The 19182-nt window shown below is 48.6% G+C and overlaps 8 protein-coding genes and 2 non-coding genes across 10 annotated transcripts; 6 read left to right on the top strand and 4 right to left on the bottom strand.

The window, feature by feature from the left end:
- Positions 1 to 161: 161 nt before the first annotated feature.
- On the top strand, positions 162 to 4168 carry EDB93DRAFT_42695 (ARM repeat-containing protein). The gene is made up of 12 exons (XM_041456330.1): positions 162 to 241; positions 303 to 510; positions 572 to 610; positions 673 to 1285; positions 1330 to 1388; positions 1438 to 2227; positions 2281 to 2618; positions 2694 to 2807; positions 2865 to 3035; positions 3087 to 3206; positions 3257 to 3367; positions 3418 to 4168. The coding sequence occupies exons 2-12, from the start codon at positions 415 to 417 to the stop codon at positions 3973 to 3975; spliced, it is 3009 nt and encodes a 1002-aa protein (XP_041313901.1). The 5' UTR covers positions 162 to 241; positions 303 to 414; the 3' UTR covers positions 3976 to 4168.
- Positions 4169 to 4624: 456 nt separating this feature from the next.
- EDB93DRAFT_42638 (ribosomal protein S14) lies at positions 4625 to 5069 on the bottom strand. Its single transcript, XM_041456327.1, has 3 exons — positions 4898 to 5069; positions 4736 to 4835; positions 4625 to 4683 (listed from the first exon to the last, which is right to left on the bottom strand). The coding sequence occupies exons 1-3, from the start codon at positions 4957 to 4959 to the stop codon at positions 4675 to 4677; spliced, it is 171 nt and encodes a 56-aa protein (XP_041313900.1). The 5' UTR covers positions 4960 to 5069; the 3' UTR covers positions 4625 to 4674.
- Positions 5070 to 5189: 120 nt separating this feature from the next.
- On the top strand, positions 5190 to 5279 carry EDB93DRAFT_t2. The gene has a single exon. It is a non-coding gene; the product is annotated as a tRNA-Lys (tRNA).
- A 1347-nt stretch (positions 5280 to 6626) lies between these two features.
- On the top strand, positions 6627 to 6716 carry EDB93DRAFT_t3. The gene has a single exon. It is a non-coding gene; the product is annotated as a tRNA-Lys (tRNA).
- A 206-nt stretch (positions 6717 to 6922) lies between these two features.
- On the bottom strand, positions 6923 to 8084 carry EDB93DRAFT_1113696 (uncharacterized protein). The gene has a single exon (XM_041448207.1). It carries the CDS (start codon positions 8004 to 8006, stop codon positions 7005 to 7007), a length of 1002 nt encoding a protein of 333 aa, XP_041313899.1. The 5' UTR covers positions 8007 to 8084; the 3' UTR covers positions 6923 to 7004.
- Positions 8085 to 11158, bottom strand: EDB93DRAFT_1197093 (uncharacterized protein). The gene is made up of 5 exons (XM_041450898.1): positions 10827 to 11158; positions 10658 to 10778; positions 10603 to 10609; positions 9588 to 10554; positions 8085 to 9526 (listed from the first exon to the last, which is right to left on the bottom strand). The coding sequence occupies exons 1-5, from the start codon at positions 11103 to 11105 to the stop codon at positions 8333 to 8335; spliced, it is 2568 nt and encodes an 855-aa protein (XP_041313898.1). The 5' UTR covers positions 11106 to 11158; the 3' UTR covers positions 8085 to 8332.
- EDB93DRAFT_42833 (NO signaling/Golgi transport ligand-binding domain-containing protein) lies at positions 10831 to 12284 on the top strand. The gene is made up of 5 exons (XM_041456332.1): positions 10831 to 11513; positions 11572 to 11768; positions 11821 to 11945; positions 11994 to 12158; positions 12215 to 12284. Exons 1-4 carry the CDS (start codon positions 11227 to 11229, stop codon positions 12102 to 12104), a joined length of 720 nt encoding a protein of 239 aa, XP_041313897.1. The 5' UTR covers positions 10831 to 11226; the 3' UTR covers positions 12105 to 12158; positions 12215 to 12284.
- Positions 12285 to 12982: 698 nt separating this feature from the next.
- EDB93DRAFT_1074687 (uncharacterized protein) lies at positions 12983 to 14021 on the top strand (the record flags this gene model as incomplete). Its single annotated transcript, XM_041445110.1, has 2 exons — positions 12983 to 13150; positions 13212 to 14021. 2 exons carry the CDS (start codon positions 12983 to 12985, stop codon positions 14019 to 14021), a joined length of 978 nt encoding a protein of 325 aa, XP_041313896.1.
- A 75-nt stretch (positions 14022 to 14096) lies between these two features.
- On the bottom strand, positions 14097 to 15705 carry EDB93DRAFT_42643 (uncharacterized protein). Its single transcript, XM_041456328.1, has 4 exons — positions 15688 to 15705; positions 15503 to 15625; positions 14574 to 15448; positions 14097 to 14522 (listed from the first exon to the last, which is right to left on the bottom strand). Exons 2-4 carry the CDS (start codon positions 15558 to 15560, stop codon positions 14172 to 14174), a joined length of 1284 nt encoding a protein of 427 aa, XP_041313895.1. The 5' UTR covers positions 15561 to 15625; positions 15688 to 15705; the 3' UTR covers positions 14097 to 14171.
- Positions 15706 to 16175: 470 nt separating this feature from the next.
- EDB93DRAFT_1073935 (poly polymerase catalytic domain-containing protein) lies at positions 16176 to 19049 on the top strand (the record flags this gene model as incomplete). The annotated part of the gene is made up of 21 exons (XM_041445053.1): positions 16176 to 16472; positions 16514 to 16568; positions 16620 to 16701; positions 16752 to 16854; positions 16902 to 17004; positions 17061 to 17091; positions 17148 to 17235; positions 17286 to 17314; positions 17362 to 17417; positions 17468 to 17514; positions 17565 to 17662; positions 17711 to 17777; positions 17825 to 17857; positions 17910 to 18231; positions 18283 to 18333; positions 18387 to 18421; positions 18479 to 18490; positions 18546 to 18568; positions 18619 to 18732; positions 18791 to 18938; positions 18987 to 19049. 21 exons carry the CDS (start codon positions 16176 to 16178, stop codon positions 19047 to 19049), a joined length of 1857 nt encoding a protein of 618 aa, XP_041313894.1.
- Between the last annotated feature and the right edge of the window lie 133 nt (positions 19050 to 19182).

Raw genomic sequence — 19182 nt, 5'->3', positions numbered from 1 at the left:
TTTGCTCTGCTAATTCACCCACGCCGGCTAGCGAAGTGCCTTAAATACGCTGCTCATAACTACTCAAATCCAAACGTTCTCCCTTTCGAGTTTCAGTCGTTAAAAACTGGAGAATTGAAAAAAAGGTGTGTCTCTCCACCTTGCACGACGTTCCACTTGTTCTCTGACATTTCAATCATTCAGCCCACTAAGCAGCTTTGTACCATCAATCCTAATAGACAGGCTCAAAATTGGCTTGCAGGTCGGTACTTACGACGCGCTTTACTTTTATTAGGTTGGTCTGACTCACATCCTCCGTTCAGGATCTTTGTGTGCAATTAGGCTTATTTTCTAATCCCTCGTCGCTTTCCTCGATCTGTTTTCTGTCGTTCACACCTTTGGAAGAAAAGCTGTCAACCTCTTTTGTTATTCGCAATGATTACCGCTGAAAACCCTAATTCTTCTACCGATAATCGTTCCTCAGATGGGAGAAAGCAGAGTCCTCCTGCTTTCCTCGATCTCGCAGACTCGGTAAGTCTGTTTTTCTTCATTCTACCGTCTCACTTTTCACAATACGTCATCGTTTCTCTAGGCTGCGAGACTGGGTACTAACATGCCTGATATGTCGGCTGTGAGTCTTATTCATAGTCCCCACCCTTCGTTTTTCCTTTTAATTGACCTTCCGTTCCGAAGCGGATTGAGCTGAAGCGCTTGGAGCACGAGCGTCAAAGGTTATTGCAACGGAAAATGTTCGAGGATCAAATGCGCGCACTCGAGCAACAGCAGGCGCAGGAGTTGCTTAGCATTCCTTATGATCCGACTGCTTCAGCCCATCTCGCAGTCTCGGCGCCCACTACCCCTCCAAGAGTGAATGCGGTTTTGAACAGTGACAATCTTGTTAGGGCGGCTCTCTCCCACTCTTCTGTGGACGCGGAGACGCTTTCCAAGGCTGTTGGTTCCGCCGTTGCGGACAAACGAAAGTCGGTCACTTACGCACCTTCTGTTCATCGATCCCCAGAGCTTGGGTCTAGTCATGGAATGAATGGTCACTATGGACGAACTGCTGGAGCTAAAAGCATGCCAGCCAGTCGTCGCACTTCAGCTAGCAGTCACGACGACGAACTTGCTAGTCATTTGCAAGGTATCTCCTTAGTTGGAGAGCGTCCATCTCGAGCGACACCTAGCCCTAGCGCCGTGGTACATTCACTTTTGACACGCGGGAGATACAGTGAGGAGGAGCGCTCTCGCGGCCAACAGTATAATGTGGGAATGATGCTCGATGAGCAATTGGATCAGGAAATGCACAGTAAGTAATATCTACGCCTGCTTTACCCTTCTCATATTTTCTAGACGCAATGAGGCATCTTCCAACTTCTGACGAGGACAAATTTGCATCCTATGCCAACAGGGTACTTAATCTGCGTTCTGTGTTGCTCTAAACTGACACCCAAACGCAAGATTACTACTTCGTCTGCTGCTCTGGATCTCGCTCATCGTTCCCAGACATCCCCACGTAATTCATTCTCTGCAAGAGGTGACAAGCACTCTGAGTGGCCTCAATTCTCCAACAACCCACGCGTACCCGACGGCTTGAGCTCCCGTAACGATCGCCGCACCGTTACCAACCCAACTTTGACGCTGACATCTTCGCCTATTGATTTGTCTACTACCGCCACCCTTGGCGGTGGCGCTGCGACTGCACATGCAGGTCAACATCCGCAAGCGTCCCTCGGTTCAACTGCGCAAGTACCTGGATCCAGACGGGGCTCCCCTGCCATGAGCACGACACGCTCAGTGCCAGCAACGCCTTTGTCTATGGCGAACGGTGGCAACGGGCATCTTCTGCAGACTCCTGGCACTCCCCATACTCCAGATTCTCAGGCTTTGAGCGGACGACTTTCTTCGCAAGGTAGTTATCCGATAATCGAGGACTCCGGCAAGAGTGACATCCAACCATCTCTCTCTCGCATGTCATCCAGTCAGTACGACAATGTTTCAATGGGTTTCGAACAATACGGCGTCGAAGATGTTTATGGGTTGAACGGTCAGATGGACAGCGGTCGGTTTAATTCGTATGACCTGGACTCGAGTACCCGGTCTGGTAATAGCGTCAATGGTGCGAGTGGCTCGACCGCCCTTTACCACCACAACGGGACGCGATATGGACTGCACATTGGTCGTGCTAATGGCGCTGATGGCAAGATGAACGGTTTACACGGTCCAAAGCACAAGAGGGGTGATATGGACAGTAAGGCTTTTTTTCATCTTAAGCTAGTTGTGTTTTACTAATCTTTTATGCAGTGAACCGTTTTGCTGGCACACGCCTAGAAGATCTTCAGGGCGAGATACCCACACTTTGCAAAGACCAGCACGGTTGCCGCTACCTGCAAAAGAAGCTGGAGGAAGGTGTTCCTGAACATAGGGACATGATTTTCCGCGAAACATTCGGTCACTTTGCGGACCTCATGACTGATCCCTTTGGCAACTACCTGTGCCAAAAGCTTCTCGAGTTCTCCACAGATGATCAACGAAACGTCATTTGCGAGTCTGTCGCTCAGGATCTCGTTAACATTTCGTTGAACATGCACGGTACGCGGGCAGTGCAGAAGATGATTGATTTCTTGTCCACCAGACGTCAGGCAAGTCGCTTTTAGCGGATTTTTATCTTCCAGACTTACAGTAGAATGCAGACTGATCATAGATACAACACTCAGATTCATTCTATTATTCTTGCGCTCAGCCTTCATGTTGTTGTGCTCATCAAGGATCTCAATGGAAACCACGTTATTCAAAAATGTCTTAACAAGCTTGCACCAGAAGATAACCAGGTGAGGAGTATGGTGGTTTTGCACCGTAGCGTTGGGAAACTGATTTTGGTTTGGCAGTTCATATACAACGCAGTCGCTGCCAACTGCGTAGAGGTCGCTACCCACCGTCACGGATGCTGCGTGCTGCAGCGCTGCATCGATCATGCTTCGGATCACCAGCGCGTCCAGCTTGTGAATGAAATAACTTACAACGCGCTGACGCTCGTTCAAGACCCTTACGGCAACTATGTTGGTGCCCCATTGCTCATCCGTCTAAATGCCTGACAATTACGTTACCAGGTTGTGCAATATATCTTGGATCTTAACGACAATCGTTTTAGCGACGCTGTTATTCGGCAATTCACAGGAAACGTTTGTGCACTTTCCGTCCAGAAGTTCAGCTCCAATGTCATTGAGAAAGTGAGTATCCTTTTCGTCTTGATGATCATTCTCATGCCAACTGGGACTAGTGCATCCGTGTTGCCGAACATAGTACCAGGAAAATTTTGATCGAAGAGCTACTCAACCGCTCCCGCTTGGAGAAGCTTCTTCGCGACTCGTATGGCAACTATTGCGTGCAGGTACTATTTTTCTTTCGCGCATTTGTAGTTTGGGCTGGACATTCTTGTAGACCGCGTTGGACTATGCCGAGCCTGCACAGCGTATGCTCCTCGTCGAAGGGATTCGACCAGTTCTTCCTTTAATTCGCAACACACCTTACGGCAAGCGGATTCAAAACAAGTTGCAGCGGGAACAGGCCAACGCTGAGAACTTCGGATACCATGCTCCTCAGGGCATGATACCTATGGGCAACCAAGGTCACCATGGTGGCAACTCCGGTCATCATGGTCACGGTCATCACTCCGCAGGGGCCCGGCACATCCCTCAAGGAATACACCCTTCTAGCGTGGCTGATGTATATGCCCAGGGAGGCTTGTATGGCATGCAAGGTCAAGGCTCCTATGCACACTCTCACCTTGGCCCCCAGATGCATGGCATCCAGGCGCGTTCGATCGACGGATATGTCTTACAAGGCACTTCTCCTCATAGCGCGAGTCTGACACCCCCTCATACCCACGCCTCTGGCTACACGGGCGTTGCTGGATATGCTAACGTGAGCCCTTTTGGCACGGTTGGTGTTGCTGGGTCATTGAATGATCCTTATCAGAGCTATGGTTATGGTATGTAGAGCGAACGGGCACATTACATGTTGCTTTGGACGTTTCTGCTCTTTCGTTCTTTGCGCACCTGCGCAGTCACTCTTTTAATGGTTTCAATGTATATTCTATGTCCTTACGTTCGACGCTCAATACCTCACAAGCACGTCGGCTCGATCTCACTATCTTCCAGGAGATTTTTCAATCATGAGCAAGGGCCGACTTTTATCATACCACTGCGCATTTGTACTTCCGCACCGGCATATTCCAAACCCCATTGCTATTAGTTGCTTTCTGATACATCTTTCTTATCTGCCACACCCCATTTGTATAGCCCTAATCTTCCCGTCATCTAAAGCAATGTCTGTTTAATGGTTAAACCGTCGCAGCACTACCTTCTGTACTTATTGTCCAATCTATGACGTCGTGTTCCGGGTTTTATGCTCAAAATGACAGTCCGAGCATTCAAACGAGATTCTTGTGCGACCCTCATAGCACTGAACTACTCAATGCAGCAATGATGGTTCAAACCAGTAAGATGACCCATTTATTTGCTACAACAAGCATCGAACCTGCACCCCTGGTACGTGGTAATGTTTTCGCATTGGATGGTAGGTGCATTTCATGCTAGTCTTGTTGGCATATTATCATAGTGGCATACAAGACGGCCGAATGATCAAGTGTGACGAGAGAATGATGATATAAGATGAAGGTGCACGACTGGATACATTTCACCGGTTCTATTCGTTGAACATGAGCTACTGCAACACGCTCGAACGCCATGACACCCACCTTGACGAAACCGATAGCAGCTGACTTTTCACGGAAGCATTGACGGCACAAGTCAAGGCCGTACTTGCGGATGAGACCAGCCTGGTGCGCACAGAGGCGGCTATGCATCCCCAAACCATCGCTAAACGACTCATGATAGCAGACGATGGCTGCGCGACTCACCACTGGCGGGAACCCTTTCCGTACTTTCTAGGACGAGAGAACCAAACGGCGTCGTGGGTCATTTTTGATTATTTGCTTGAGGCTAAAATGAAGGTTGGACTGCGTAGCGACAAGGCGTAGGATTTGGCTTACCTTGCCGGGCTGTTGCTTGCGTTGAAGGCGTTTGCCAATCCAGAAACCACCCACCATGGCAGAGTTGCCGTGTTTGGAAGAACTGTACAGTGGCTGAGATAAGGTTCAGTGTCTCAGGTGAGGTGGCGCTTTTGATGGTTTGAGTAGACGCCCTGATATCGCCCGCCTAGCTCAATCGGATAGAGCGTCAGACTCTTACTGCTAGGCTGTTGTGATCTGAAGGCTGCGAGTTCGACCCTCGCGGTGGGCTATGCTTTTTGTGTACGGTGGTGCGCTCGAACTGAGTAGCACTAGCGCTAGGTTAGTGTAGTCATCATGGTCAGAATGTGATTCTGATGCCGACACTATCCTTGTGCAACTAGCTAGTTTCTTGAAGCCGCATCCTGCAACTTGTCAATGGAGGTGTCCGATTGTCACGGTAGCTAATGTAGCATTATGCTTATTTGAGTCCGAGTCAGTTCAAACGGTCACCCTATTCAACCACGCGCATGCCCTGACTGGTGCCAGGCACAATGAATCCCACTCCCATATGGTACAATCCTCCCCACTTTGGCCCACCCTTGCTCACTGTGTGCAACTAGTGGCACACGCCACGACGACGCTAAACACACAACCAAGCACGATGCGAGACAGCTTCAACTGATTGGTACGAATTACGGCCATTGGTATCACTCGATTAAACAGCACATATATACAGAGTGTTGCAAGCATATATTTCAAACAGGCACACCGTGTTCTTCAGAAGATTGGTTCCTCACTTGCCGAGTCGGGTGGATGCATTTCATGGAGTGCACAAACCACGATATCTTTATCCATATATCAACCGGAAAAGTTAGCGATGCAGTCGCATCAGGTAGCTGGGGTACGCACTAGTGGAAAATGGCCTGGACACCCCACGCCAGCTCATTTCTATACAGAACCTTCCGCTCTGGTGTAACTTCTTCTTCTTTGCATATCCCCTCTTCCTCCCTCTCTAATATATATGCAAGCGCACGGTCGTCTCCGCTTCACGGGTCCCAACCTGGATCACCGATATGAGGGAGGAGAATGACGAGTTTGTCTAGTACGACTACTACAGCATCTTCTGCACTTACTATTACGCCGAGTCTGTTCACGAGGGGCCAACGTCCGCTTACTCCACCCACTGCACCCCAACTAGACCCAGACTTCCCCCCCACCCTCCCAAAGCTATTCTTCAGATCCGCAAAGACAGAATGGGTGTAAGCGACGCATTTCAGTATATCGTGGTGCGCGTAGTGAAGTGGGAGGATGAAGAGGCTCTAGAGGCGGGGACGTCTCATGTGAGGGATGAAAGTGAGTTAGATTGGGGATGGGAAGAGGAAGGGGAATGCCTCGGGGGTGTGTTGTGGGAAATAGTGGTGGATGCGCTGTGGGCGGGCGACCGAGTGTGTAGTATTTCACTTTTCTTTATTTCGTTCGTTCATTACATGCGTTGACCGGTATTCCGGGCATCCTCACCGGTACGATCGCTTGCAGCTAAGTGCCCCACTTTCCTTGTCCACCAATGACCATCGTCCAGGTCGCCTTCCACAACACGTCAGTCTCAGGAATCATTCAAAATGGGATGCGCTATACCGCCCGCCTAGCTCAATCGGATAGAGCGTCAGACTCTTACTGCTAGGCGATTGTGATCTGAAGGCTGCGAGTTCGACCCTCGCGGTGGGCTATGGTTTTGCTTTTCAGACTGACATGTCATTTAGCAATTTGTTGAAATTCATGCGTCAAGTCATCAAAATTCATTGGCCTAACCATCACATTTTAGTGTTTTGTCTACCCACAGTCATATACCATTGTCAGCATCACCCATAGTCACTCTGTCAATGAAATCTATGGTATTAGCCAATGAATACATTGGTACATTCAGTGTCACACATTGAGGATCATGAGTTCAGCGCTCAAACCACTGGAATTCATTGTTTCTACTTCCCAGTGTCAAGCTACAGTAATAATAGATCTATACAGTCCCCGTTAATAAATACTTATCCAGCCTCTTCCGTAGAGGATGTCCGTCGCGTACACCAGTAACGCGCATTGCGTTTGCAAGTTCTGTCACAAGTCTCCTCCTCTCCTCCACATCCACATCCACATCTTGCTTTTCTAGGAGCTCCCTGACAGCTCTCGAAAGGCGCCCTTTTGGTAAATTGGGAGCGTTCCCTTTATGTGCCCCTGCCTTCCTCCTTTTATTCCCTTTCAATTTGGGGATAGCCAGCAAAGGTTCCAGAAATTCTGTTCTAAACCGTCGAAGCGCCAGCGCAGACAGTGGTACAACACGGTCAAGCGGACTTGCCGCCTCCGCGCACGACTCAGCGTGCGCAAGCTGCTCGCTCGTCCCTCTTTCATCCCACCCCCATTTCTTCAATTCCTCCGTCCGCCTCTCCTTCAACTTATTCGTGATCTTCTCTTTTGTGTCCCCGTCCTGTATAGCCTTCGCAACAGCATCAAAGATATCATTCAGAGTGAGCCAGCCTCTGTCTTCGTCGACGGCGCGTTTCACATAGTGTCGGTTCACATAATTGAGGAGACGGTTCACGGAGTGTGCGCCAGCGGCGTAGCGGTTGAAACACGGGACGATGTAATGGATCAGAGATGAATCGTCCTCGGGAGCACCGAGTAACAGTTCCCGAGCGACTTCCGCATAGTACTTGTCGATATGCTCATACAAATCCGTTCCGCTTGGCGTAAGTCTTTCCCGCTCCTTGTTAGTGCTGACAGCTTCAACTTGCATAGTGAAATAGTTGTAAGTTGCTGTGTGTATCCCCATGTGATATGAAATGTCTATGACGGGCGCCTTTTCAGTTGAGTTTGTCGGCGAGCGGACGATGTGATTTAGTGCTGGGAGTAAATATCCCCAGAGGGAGGATAGAGATGCAGAGGGGTTGGCGCTGCCTGCAGACGGATTAGGCATTGGCGGCAGGAGCACCATAGGCTCAACTTGCTTGCCTTTGCCTTTGGACATGGTCGCAGTGATCTAAAAACTTAAATGACACCCAGCTGTCAGCCGGGAGCCGCTCTGGCCTCTAGTGTCTGAAATCACGTGATTATATTCAAACTGCCTTGACGCGGCAGCGCTCAGGGCCATGGCATCGGGACAAGTCACAAAAAAACAAATAATGATTAACATGAACATTAGCTAGGTGGATGTACTGCCACGCACTATTCCATACTAGACGATGATGCGAACAGGCTGTTAACTTAATACATAGATGATGTGTGATATATCGGCAAATATACAAGTTGATAGCAAATATAGCGATGTACGTGAAACACCAGGGACGACCTGAACTAGACTACGCCCAAAACAATGGTGGCGCGAAGGCTGTTCAATCTTGGGGCTGGAACCGTAGGCTCGGCAGGTTGTCCGTCAGGGCCAACCTCTAGGTACTCAGTTCGCAAAGAGCTCGACTTCCAACCCCAGCTTTGACTGACTGAAAACACGTCCGGAACGCTCGTAAATCGCGTAATAGATGAACCAGTAGAGCTGGCACAAGAGATAGTGAAGTAAGCTGTAATAGCAGGCCGGGGATCGCGATATGGCTGCACTGGAGCAACGGCAGGCGATGTAGCCGGAATGGTGCTCGGTGAAGAGGTAAAGGACGTAGCAATGCCGGATGATGTCGGTGGGGATGAACTGGGCGTCGTGCTTCGTGATGGAGGATGGATGGAGGGGGAATAGTGCGTGGCTACAGAGGGTGAAGACTGCGAGGTAGAAAGTTGTGGTAATGATGGCACTCTGTTGTTGTGTGCGTGTCCTGTACGATTGAGTGACAATGGCGCCGAAGGGGCAGGAATAGGATCAATGTTCGATTGTCGGTGAAGATAGACTCCAAGCTGAATGCCCTTCTTCCGAATAACTTGCACGTATACGTTGAACAAGCTTCCTGCGTACCAAATCGTCTGTGAGTGCAGGCGGGACTTCTCCTTCAGTGCGTCAATATCCCAGAACTCCACTGCAAATCTAAATGGAGGGTAAGGTGACCACCGCACTTTACCCGTCGCGTCAGATGCTATACAGCCTATTGCGGTTTGTCGTTCTGACTTCAGACCAAAGAAATCAGCCTCAGTAGTTGTTGCACGAACAGGCGCCTTGTTGTCTGTGATCGGACTGGACAATGGTGGAGGTGACTCGAAGAGTTGGTCCATAGAAGTACCTTCGATGCTCCCACTATCGCCAATGCGTGTCGATGAATCGTGTCCAACAGGATGATATGATTTATCTACTGTGTTTGCTGAAGAGTTTGAAGCCGGCAATCGAGCAAGGATTTCGGCAGTCGTGATAGACAACCCGAGTTCCTTCTCTCGTGAAGGTGGAGGGCTCGAGGATGGGGACGAAGGAGAGGAGGAGTTTGGTTTGTTTGTAATTTGACATCGCAGTAATGACTGATCCCAATGAGCTTCCTGTAAAACAGAAAGCGGAACAAATGGACGACCCGTGGTAGGAGAGATATGCTGCGATATTGCAATGATATCGTCCACAAGCTTTAAAAGTCATTGTCAGATTTTGCCACAAAGATCGGTTAGAGGAAATATCTTTACTTACCAAATTGGCATAGTAGATGCCTTCACGGAACAACATTTCCCAGTCTTTCTCCTCCTCTTCATCAATACCCTGACGTCTCCTGAGCTCGACGATAGTGCAAGCCATATCGTAACGTTCCTTCTCCCCTTTCACAAACAACAGATCGGAGCCTAAAATATGTCGCACCCACTTCGAATTTAAGCCACCCCTTGCCCAGATGACGGGAGTCACATGCGGTTCTGGTACGGTAGGCTCATTGGAAGGTGAAGGTTTGGCAGGCATCGTATCGGCTCTCTTGCGCGACGACACATTTTGCGCAAAGACGGGAACTGGGGTGGCGGGGAGTGCTGGATTACGAGATGCCTTCTTTTCGTGGATAAGCATATCTGCGCCCCACCGGGCGATCCAGCATGCCGCGGCTTCGCCAATCTTGTCTGATAACAGTCCATAATGGAAATGAGGTTCGCGGATTGGCCCGTCATCCGGCTCAGATTCTACCTCATTAGATTCAGCAGGATCCTCTTTCTGTACATCTAGATCCAATAATTTATCGGACAAATCATCGGCAGGATCCTGCTTGACGCTCGATGTGCGCAAAGGAGAACGCGATGTAATAGATGCGCGACTTTCGGAGGTAACTAACTGTGCAATGTTCTCCAAGCCCACTGCTGCCTCAGCTTTTTGGTCAGGACCAGCTTCGATAGCTTTACCAATAGCAAAATTGAGGTAAGGAATAACGGTATACGGTCCGACTGTGTTCATGATGCAGTTGACGGCTTGCGAGGCCATGGAGGGTATGGAGAGGTAGACTGATGTGGCCAGAAGTGAGAGTAACAGTTGAGGGCTGGCGGTTTGATACCCCTCGGGTGTATCGAAAGGTAATGAAGGACTAGAAAAGGAAGGAGTGAGCGGTTGGGATGTTGTCGGGACGAGGGATGGTGGGACATATAGGGGTGGACCACCACCATATAGTCGTGCGATGCATATCCTGAAAATTATCAATCCAAGCTAACAAGGTTAGCGGTGAATAACCTACTCAAAAGCTAAAACGTCATCAGTGTGGAGCTATCGACATTGGGTCTGGAACACACCTGCACGAGTGATGTTGCGGTCATCGAAAGTTACGTTAATTTCCTCCGGTCCTTGTAGATGGCTACGTAGTTTAGGGGAGGACTCCAGGAAGCCTGACGTGAATAGCGAACTGAAGAACCCCTGCAAGTGCAACTTAGCAGGGAGGCGAGAAACGAGAGCTTTACGAACCGACTGTATGAGAATTACTCTGTGCAACTCGTAGATTGCCTCCCATGTACCATGGACATGTAAAGAGACATCTGCAGTGCGAGACTCTAATAAAGAGTTATAGATGTGTTGCTGCAAATCAATAGAGGAGAGCGCTGCAGCAGTATTCATAGGTGGGCTGCGGCTGCGTCTCAGTCTATGGGAGGAAGAATAAAGGTTTGGTAGAGAAGGAGAGATGTGCAATATACGAGACGAAGATGGAAAATCAGCCTCTGCTGCTGAAGTAGTTAGGAGTGGCATAATTATATTGGGAGGGTGCACTGATCCACTGCCAGGCAGGTTGCTGAGCTCACTTGGCAGACCCGCCAATTAGTAATTGATGTTATTGCAGCCGAAAACTGCAACTTAACCTCATTCCACCATGCAACAGCCTCATCCTCGTTTTTCTGTTCTATCCGGTTCTTCGCTCTCTTCTGCTGAACATCTTTCACCAACTGCAAGCTCAACACGTTTCTCTTTACCTTCTGCGACATCCATAAACGCCGCTCTTGGCACACCAAAACCAGGCCTCAGACCTAATATCTACGACAGGAACCTTAATAAAACACGGACATCAGAAGTTTCCGCTTCCGCTTTCGCCTTCCTTTTTTCTGAGGTCGTTCAATATACCCAGAAACGCGTAAGTGGAATCAATGATCTCGAACGGCGGTGAGTCCACCATGCACTTCAATCATGTTCCTCGAACAAACTTACGTGTGTCGATCAGATTGAACACCCTTGGTTATCGCGCGGGAACACGAGTCCTTGAACTCATGATCTGGCGGGCAGAGTCATCGTCCAAAGCCCCGAAACGAGAAATTCGTTTTCTACCTGCTCTCATGTCCATCCACACTCAGGTGTGGAGAGCAGTCTTTGGACGCCCTGCAGATGCAATAGAAAAGAGCGTTGAGAATGAAGATGAATGTATGATCACTCCATTCGTCTTATTGGACTGCTGAGCGATTTCCGTTTCAAGACATGATCATCGACAATGATCCTCCAATTGAACGTCATATATCTGTCCCTAAAGATATGAATCAACTCAGCTGTTCTTCATTCACTGCTGGGATCGTAGAAGCCGTCTTGGATGGACTAGGACTGGTAAGTATTCCATTCCCGGACAACCTTTGTACTGATATGCGCGCAAAGCCTGCACGAGTGACGGCTCATAATACCCCTACTCAACAATTTCCGTCGCGTACGACCATACTCATTAAACTTGACAAGTCTGTACTAGAAAGGGAAGAAATACTCAAGTGAACGTGTATAACAGTCTTCCCATGTTCCATCCTCTGATCACGAAGCACGATAAGTGTTGGTGTGTAACCAATCACTAGCAATACCTCATACTGAGAGACCTGCAATGATAGCTCATCAATTTCCGTGGATTGTATGCAGAATAAGTTGCTGCCCTTCATGGGCTCAGCTAGAGGAATATATTCAGGTCCATATCGTGACTCGAACTACCTCACAATCAGCAGAGTCCGAGAACATCATTCGTACTGGTTCCTCGGGCATTCAAACTCGCATGAACATCGTCAGAGATCGTCTCTAGGCTGTATCTTATTCAGCATCACGTTCAGGTCCGCTGGGGGCGATCGCCAACAAAATTATCGTTCCAACATCGCTCCGATGGTTCTCGTTCACCACGTCGAGTTTGATTACAGGGTAAAGCATCAGGTACAGATGTAGACAGCTTCGTTCCTGACTTGGCCGGGGGCATTCTTGGATCCAATCATGGTCTTGTATCCCTCGAAATTGATTCACAAAGTGCATAGACGAAGGAGATAATGTGGCAAGATCCATCACTGCCTTTGATGCCTTAGGATGTTGTGCCTTTTCTTGGCACTATATCGAACCGATGTGGGAGAAGGTGAGAGAGATAATCAAAGAAGATGCTCGAGAGACGGCTGGGCAAGACAATTGCGAGTGTGCCATTGCCGGCGGAGAAGAGGCTATCAGTGGAGCTGACTGAATTGATGATCATAGCGGTATAGTCTTATCGAGCCAAGTTGACCACTTAAGGCACAACGTCTGTAATAATAGGGTCTTCTCGACTGATAACACCCGTATCAATATGCTGCCATGGCGGCTCATCCCATTTATCCACTGCTCAAGTGCTCAACGCTCAATCCTCGATGGTTTTGATTCGCAGCATTGATGTGTCACCTTCCATGGTGAACTGCTCGTGTGCATGGGCATCAGATTATCAACAGCTCAGTGGACTGTACCACTGCCCTTACACAGGCGCTGTGATCACGAGAACAGCTACTTTGGACGGTTTTGAAGAAGATGAAAGCCACACTGTACGTACTGCAGACAAGGTTCCAACAATCTTCTATATGTCTGACGAGGTTGATCGCTCAGGTAGCGTTCATGAAGGATTCCCTTTCCTCCCTTAATTCGTACGGATATTCCCCCCATCCGTTGTATGAATATCTTGCATGGATTCGGAAGTTCTTAGAAAAAGGACCAACTTCCAAACCATTCATAATCAGTATCACGGAATCTAGCGCCGAGAGGCTTTCTGAGATGTTGGTTGCGATACAACAAATCCGCTCGTCAAACTCTACATGGCGCTCTTGCATCGCTGTTGAGTTCAATTCTAGCTGCCCAAATATCAAAGGACATCCTCCGCCCTCATATCACCTTCCTTCTCTCAAGCCATATCTCGACGTCTTCGCAAAAGCTTTCCAGGATGACTCCACGCTTACAATCGGGCTCAAGCTCCCACCATACATCATAGCTACCCAATTTCATGATCTCATCGAATGTATCTCATCTTACACCCTCACCGGTTCTGGTAACCCCACAAACCCAATCGCCTACTTCACGTGCACGAACACCCTCGGGAACAGCCTCGTCTTTGCTGATCAGACCCCCACCCCAGATGCTAAGACGGACACGTCTCTGTTCGCCGTGCCTCCGGGTCTGGGTGGCCTCGCAGGCGAGGCTATTCATGCACTCTCCTTGGGGAATGTGCACACCTTTTCACGACTTCTTGCGGAGTCAGATGACCCGGCGATGCGGGAAATTGTCATCATTGGTGCTGGGGGCGTGACATCCCCAGAAGCTGTTCAACGGATGAATCGTGCCGGTGCGAAGATCGTAGGTTGTGCAACGTTGTTGGGAAAAGAGGGCATCAAGGCCTTTGAGACCTTGTCTAGGAACTTGTGAATGGGTTTGTTGTTGGCAAAGGTTATATTTCCGATATCCGTATGTCTATCCACAATGGTTTTGTATGTATACAATGATCGCAGAGTAAAGGTAAAAGGCTACAGATGAATGCGAGGAAGCGAAGTAATAATATTGAATCACAACAAACGTTCAATAGGACGGAAAAGTTGCGTATGAGTGAGATGAATTAGTAGTATAGCATGACGTTGAAAATGTATCCCATGAGAAGGCAGAAAAGTCTGGAGGGGAGGGAGACAATGCGGAGATGTTGTCGTCGTCGTTCTCTGCGTAGTTTATGAACAAGGTTGAGGGCTCGCTATAGAGTGGCACAGGTAGCGGTGAGAGCCGGGCGCGTGGGTACAGAGGATGGAAATCAGGCTGGGTAAGGAGCAATGGATGCGCCGGAGAAGCACTCAATGTTGATTGATTTGTGTCATACGGCGCCTGGTAGAGCTGCTCGCTACATTCGTAAGATTTTGGGATGGTCTTAATCATCGCGAGCTGCATATAGACGATGAGAGGATGCCAGATGTCAAGAGAAAATATGCGTACCGGTGGAGAACGTTGAGTGGCACCTGTAATATCGTGGATCGAAGGACTAGTAGACTTGCTAGTAGGTGGCAAAAGGGGACTGCGGAATGGTTGTATCTCGCATCCATCAAAGTCGCCTTCACAAGATTGCATGCCCTCGGATGCTGACACACTTCTTGAACCAGGGGATGATGTGGAAGTCGTCACTTTCATAGTGTCGTCGATTTCCTTGACTGCGACCTCGAGTTCTTCGCCATGCTTGCCTGCAAGAAGCAGTTCAGCGACTTGCTCGCAGCGTCTCTTGTCTTTTGTGCCGTTCCTCTGAACTCTTCGTTTGGTAGGCTTTTTGGCACGCAAGACAGGATGAAATCTGTAATTTGGGTACTTCATGGCATGGACGGCTTTCTCCGTTGCAGCCTTATTGCGCCAAACCTGTTTCTCTGACTCGGAGAGGCGATTCCAACAGTGCGCGATTATACGCGTGATGTGTCGATTGTCACGCTCGATATTTGTTCCGATTTTCTGCGCGGCGGCAAAGGCGGAGCGGAAGAGCATAAAAGCATTCCGCGGACGTGGGACGTGATCTGGGTCTTTGCTACGCGAGTAGCCACGAGAACATGGTATGGGCATGCTCGCGAGAGCTGCGGAGGAAGGAAAGGATGATGGGAAGGGAAGTTCGGAACCCAATTTTTCGGAATTGATACTTGATGCCGAGGAAGTGGAAGCATACGAGGAGGACACTGATTCTTGGGGAGAACTTGAAGGTATGCGCGTCGATACCAACTCAACTTGGTGCCATTGAAAATCAGGAGGGACTAGAGGACTCTCGAACTGGGGAAGTGATAATAAATCATACGCTGGATCAGTGTCATGATCCAAAAGATCTGATGCATATGCTAAATTGTTAGTTCGGGAGAGCAAAAACCACGACAAGAGTCTATTGTACTCACCATAAGATGAGATAGAGTTCAAATCGAACTCAATGATGTGGGGGTCAGGAACTGTCATCTGAGATGGTGGAATAGAAGAGTAGGGTGCTAAAAATTTTAAAAACCATACTATCGATATCTGCCCTTTATAATCAGGACCTGTTAAATTGGAGGTGGCGGAACTTGGAGGTAAAATTAATGCTCACACTTTCACAATGTCACATCGTGATATCCGAGTCTCCATTTAAACTGTCATCCCTCGTTGTGATCACATTTAGTGTCCGCTTATGGAAATGTGTGATATCGAGTCAAGGCAGTGTCCGCTGGATGCCGGGGGCACGTTGCACATCGAGTGTAAGGGTCATCACCCATTTGGTAAGGGTCGGTGAGAATTTTTGCTCCACATTGAAGAAGTCCGGGAATGGGGCCGGTTACAAGTCATTGCAGCACGTTTGAATCGTGAGGTCCGGAGAATGCCGTATGACTTGTTGCGGTACCGAAAACACGGCGTTTCTAAATTAGGAATATACTCATCTCACGTGATGGGCGGGTGTCGGGATTTGACCATATAAGTCTTTAGGGCGGTGCGTGGTGGCCATGGTACCATTTCCCACAACGCGCTCACCTCCAGTCGGTGATAGGGGCACATTATTTAAACCCCACTCTCATCATTTGTTTCTCTTCCCACTTTTCCATGCCTCGCAAGAAAGCCGTCTCCTCCACCGACGTCACAGGCGTTCCAAAGCCAGTGTCACCTCGGTCTACTAGGGCTGGTACGAAGCAGGCAAACGCTGCACCTGCTTCCACTGCAGCTTCAGTATCCCAACCAGCAAAACCCGTCTCCAAACCAAAATCATCCAAGGCGAAGCGCGTCCGCGACGACGACGACGGCGAAGATGTCGCCCCTTCTAAAATTGCCAAGCTGAATAAGGACGATGACACAAGTGTTAAAAAGGCCGACAACGAAGGGAAGAAGATGGCAAGTATTCCCGTAATTTATATAGCCAGATAGCCTTACCTCTCAACTTCTAGGTCACTGTCGTGAAACGAGGTGCTGCTCCGGTAGATCCAACGTCCGGTTTCACTTGTAAGTGTCCTAGGTATGCGTTCAGAGCGTGGAAATGACCAGAGTGTCTAGTAACACATCAAGTTTACTCGAATGCTGAAAGTGTTTGGGATGCAATGCTCAACCAAACTGAGGTTGGCTCTAACAAGAATAAGTGAGCACTCGCGTGCTTCGAGAAGTTTTCATTCTTATCCAGGCACACAGATTCTATGTGATACAACTGCTGCATCCTATTGGCAATGATACCCAATGCTCCCTCTTTACGCGTTGGGGCCGCGTTGGTGAGAATGGTGCAAGCCAAACCAAGGTTGGTCCCAGCGTTTGAATTCTATACTAAAAACTGATTACATCAAGGGACCGTGGCCATCTGCTTCTGCCATTAACGAGTTTAAGAAGCAGTTCAGGTCGAAATCCGGCGTTGCATGGCCCCAACGCTTTGGCATGGTGGCTGCGAAGGGTAAGTGAATATTTGTCTGCAAGCTCAACCCTCACACATGAACACTGGATAATCAGGGAAATATACATGGCTAGGTAGACGCAGTTCGTAGGTTCAAACGCCAAGGAGAAACCTGATATCCTCTCCCAGAGCGTGTATTTGAGGATGAAGATAGCAAGGCGGAAAGTAGTGGTAGCATTCCCCAAAGAAGATGAACCTGTTCCGGATTCCAAGTTATTACCTGAGTTGCAGGTAATTCGAGAAACCAACTTTCTCATTTGCTCTAATACAATTCTTGGCAGGCATTCTGCAATCTCATCTTCTCATACAAGTAAGTGTCGTAGCCTAAATTCTCATAGTCTCAACTGATCAATCTAGACTCATTGATGCTCACTTGTCATCGATGAATTACGACGCCAATAAGCTTCCCCTTGGTATATCATGTCCTTCAATTGGAGTCGTTCGGCTATTTACAGTCTTGCAGGCAAACTCGCGAAGTCAACTATTCTCAATGGATTTGCGGCATTGAAGGTTCGCTCATCATCAGGCAAACATTGGGACTATCAATTTAACGATTTCAGAAACTTGCGGAAGCGATAGAATATCCGGACGGCGATATGGCGAAGTCTCTGGGTGGCTTTCAAAACGCCTGTGAAACGCTTACTTCGGAATACTATTCGTATGTCAAGTGGAAATGTAATCCTTCATTGCTCTGAGTTCCTGGCAGCATCATCCCTCATGTGTTCGGGCGTACGAGGCCCACTGTAATCAGGGATCAGGACCTTTTGAAAAGGGTAATAAACGTGGCTTCGTACAAATTTGCATGCTTACACTTACACAGGAACTGACCCTTGTCGACGCTCTGGGAGACATGGTATGCGAATCGTATATGTGCATATCCATTTGCTCACTTCATGTCATCTCAGGAAATCGCTCATAAACTCATAAATAACTCCACCAATGTTGATGACGATGGGAAGCCACTTAACCCGCTGGACGCGCACTTCCGTTCGCTGGGTCTCAGTTCAATGGACCCTATCGCTCGAAACAGTTCTGAATTCAAGGCTCTCGCACACTACACATCCGACACACATGGACAGACGCATCACTTCAGGTCGGAGATTTTACATGCATTCAGGGTGGAGAGAGGGACAGAGACTTCTGCATGGCTCGCGAAGGGTTACGATAAGCTTCCTGCTGGTGATCGGATGCTCTTGTGGCACGGTTCCAGGACGACCAACTTCGCTGGTAAGCAATGTGAAATGTATCACAGATCATGGACTCACATCTTTACTTCAGGTATCCTCAAACAGGGCCTTCGGATCGCCCCTCCGGAGGCGCCCGTTACGGGTATGTTACTACAGATTGCTTATACACGTACAGTGTACTGACGTACAACTTAGGCTACATGTTCGGCAAAGGTGTCTACTTTGCAGATGTGCGTACTAGATTGTCCATATTCTTGTTCAATACCGTAAACTAACCTGTTCCTTAGATGATGTCAAAAGTAAGTTCGGAAAGGCATTTCCGAATATTAATTTTTAATATCTGTGCCATTTCAGTCTGCAGGCTACTGCTACGCTAGGTGAGTAATGCGGCATTCTCAAAGGGCGTCTCACTAAACTTGATGGATAGTTTGAGTAACAAAATCGGCGTGTTACTCCTCTGTGAGGTGGCTGTAAAACCGTTCCTCGAGATGAACAATGCAAATTACAATGCAGATGAAGATTGCAAGAAAAGCCAGAAATTGTTAGTGCAATCTTCACCTGCTCCGCCTGCAGGCTTCTCACGTTGTTCGAAACGCCAGGGCGACAAAAGGGGTAGGGATAACACAACCTACCAATTGGCAAGATGCTGGTATAGCGCTTGGCCACAAAGAACTTGAGGGCGTTTACATGCCCAAGGGAGAGGCATCGCAGATCAGCCCCCCTGGTGCATTCCTTATGTACAACGAGGTTCGTGATCGCCATAAAACGTTACTGCTCTGGCTCACATTTCGCTAGTACATCGTTTATGACCCATCCCAGATTCGCTTGAGGTACTTGCTTATGGTAAAGATGGATTGAGTCAGGAGATCTACACGTAGCTCATTTTTCTCTCGTTGAGAAGTTGACAACCACTATACCCGATGGTTTCCATTAGATGTGAATTCATCGATCTCCCCTGTCGAAGGTCGTTCCTTTGTAAAATTCATTTGAT

The sequence above is a fragment of the Suillus bovinus genome (genome assembly GCF_016758785.1).
Source record: "Suillus bovinus strain UH-Sbo-P2 chromosome Unknown EDB93scaffold_1, whole genome shotgun sequence".
NCBI classification, from domain to species: Eukaryota; Fungi; Basidiomycota; class Agaricomycetes; order Boletales; family Suillaceae; genus Suillus; species Suillus bovinus.
The sequence above is the reverse complement of the archived record's forward strand: the minus strand, read 5'-3'. Positions and strand labels throughout refer to the sequence as shown.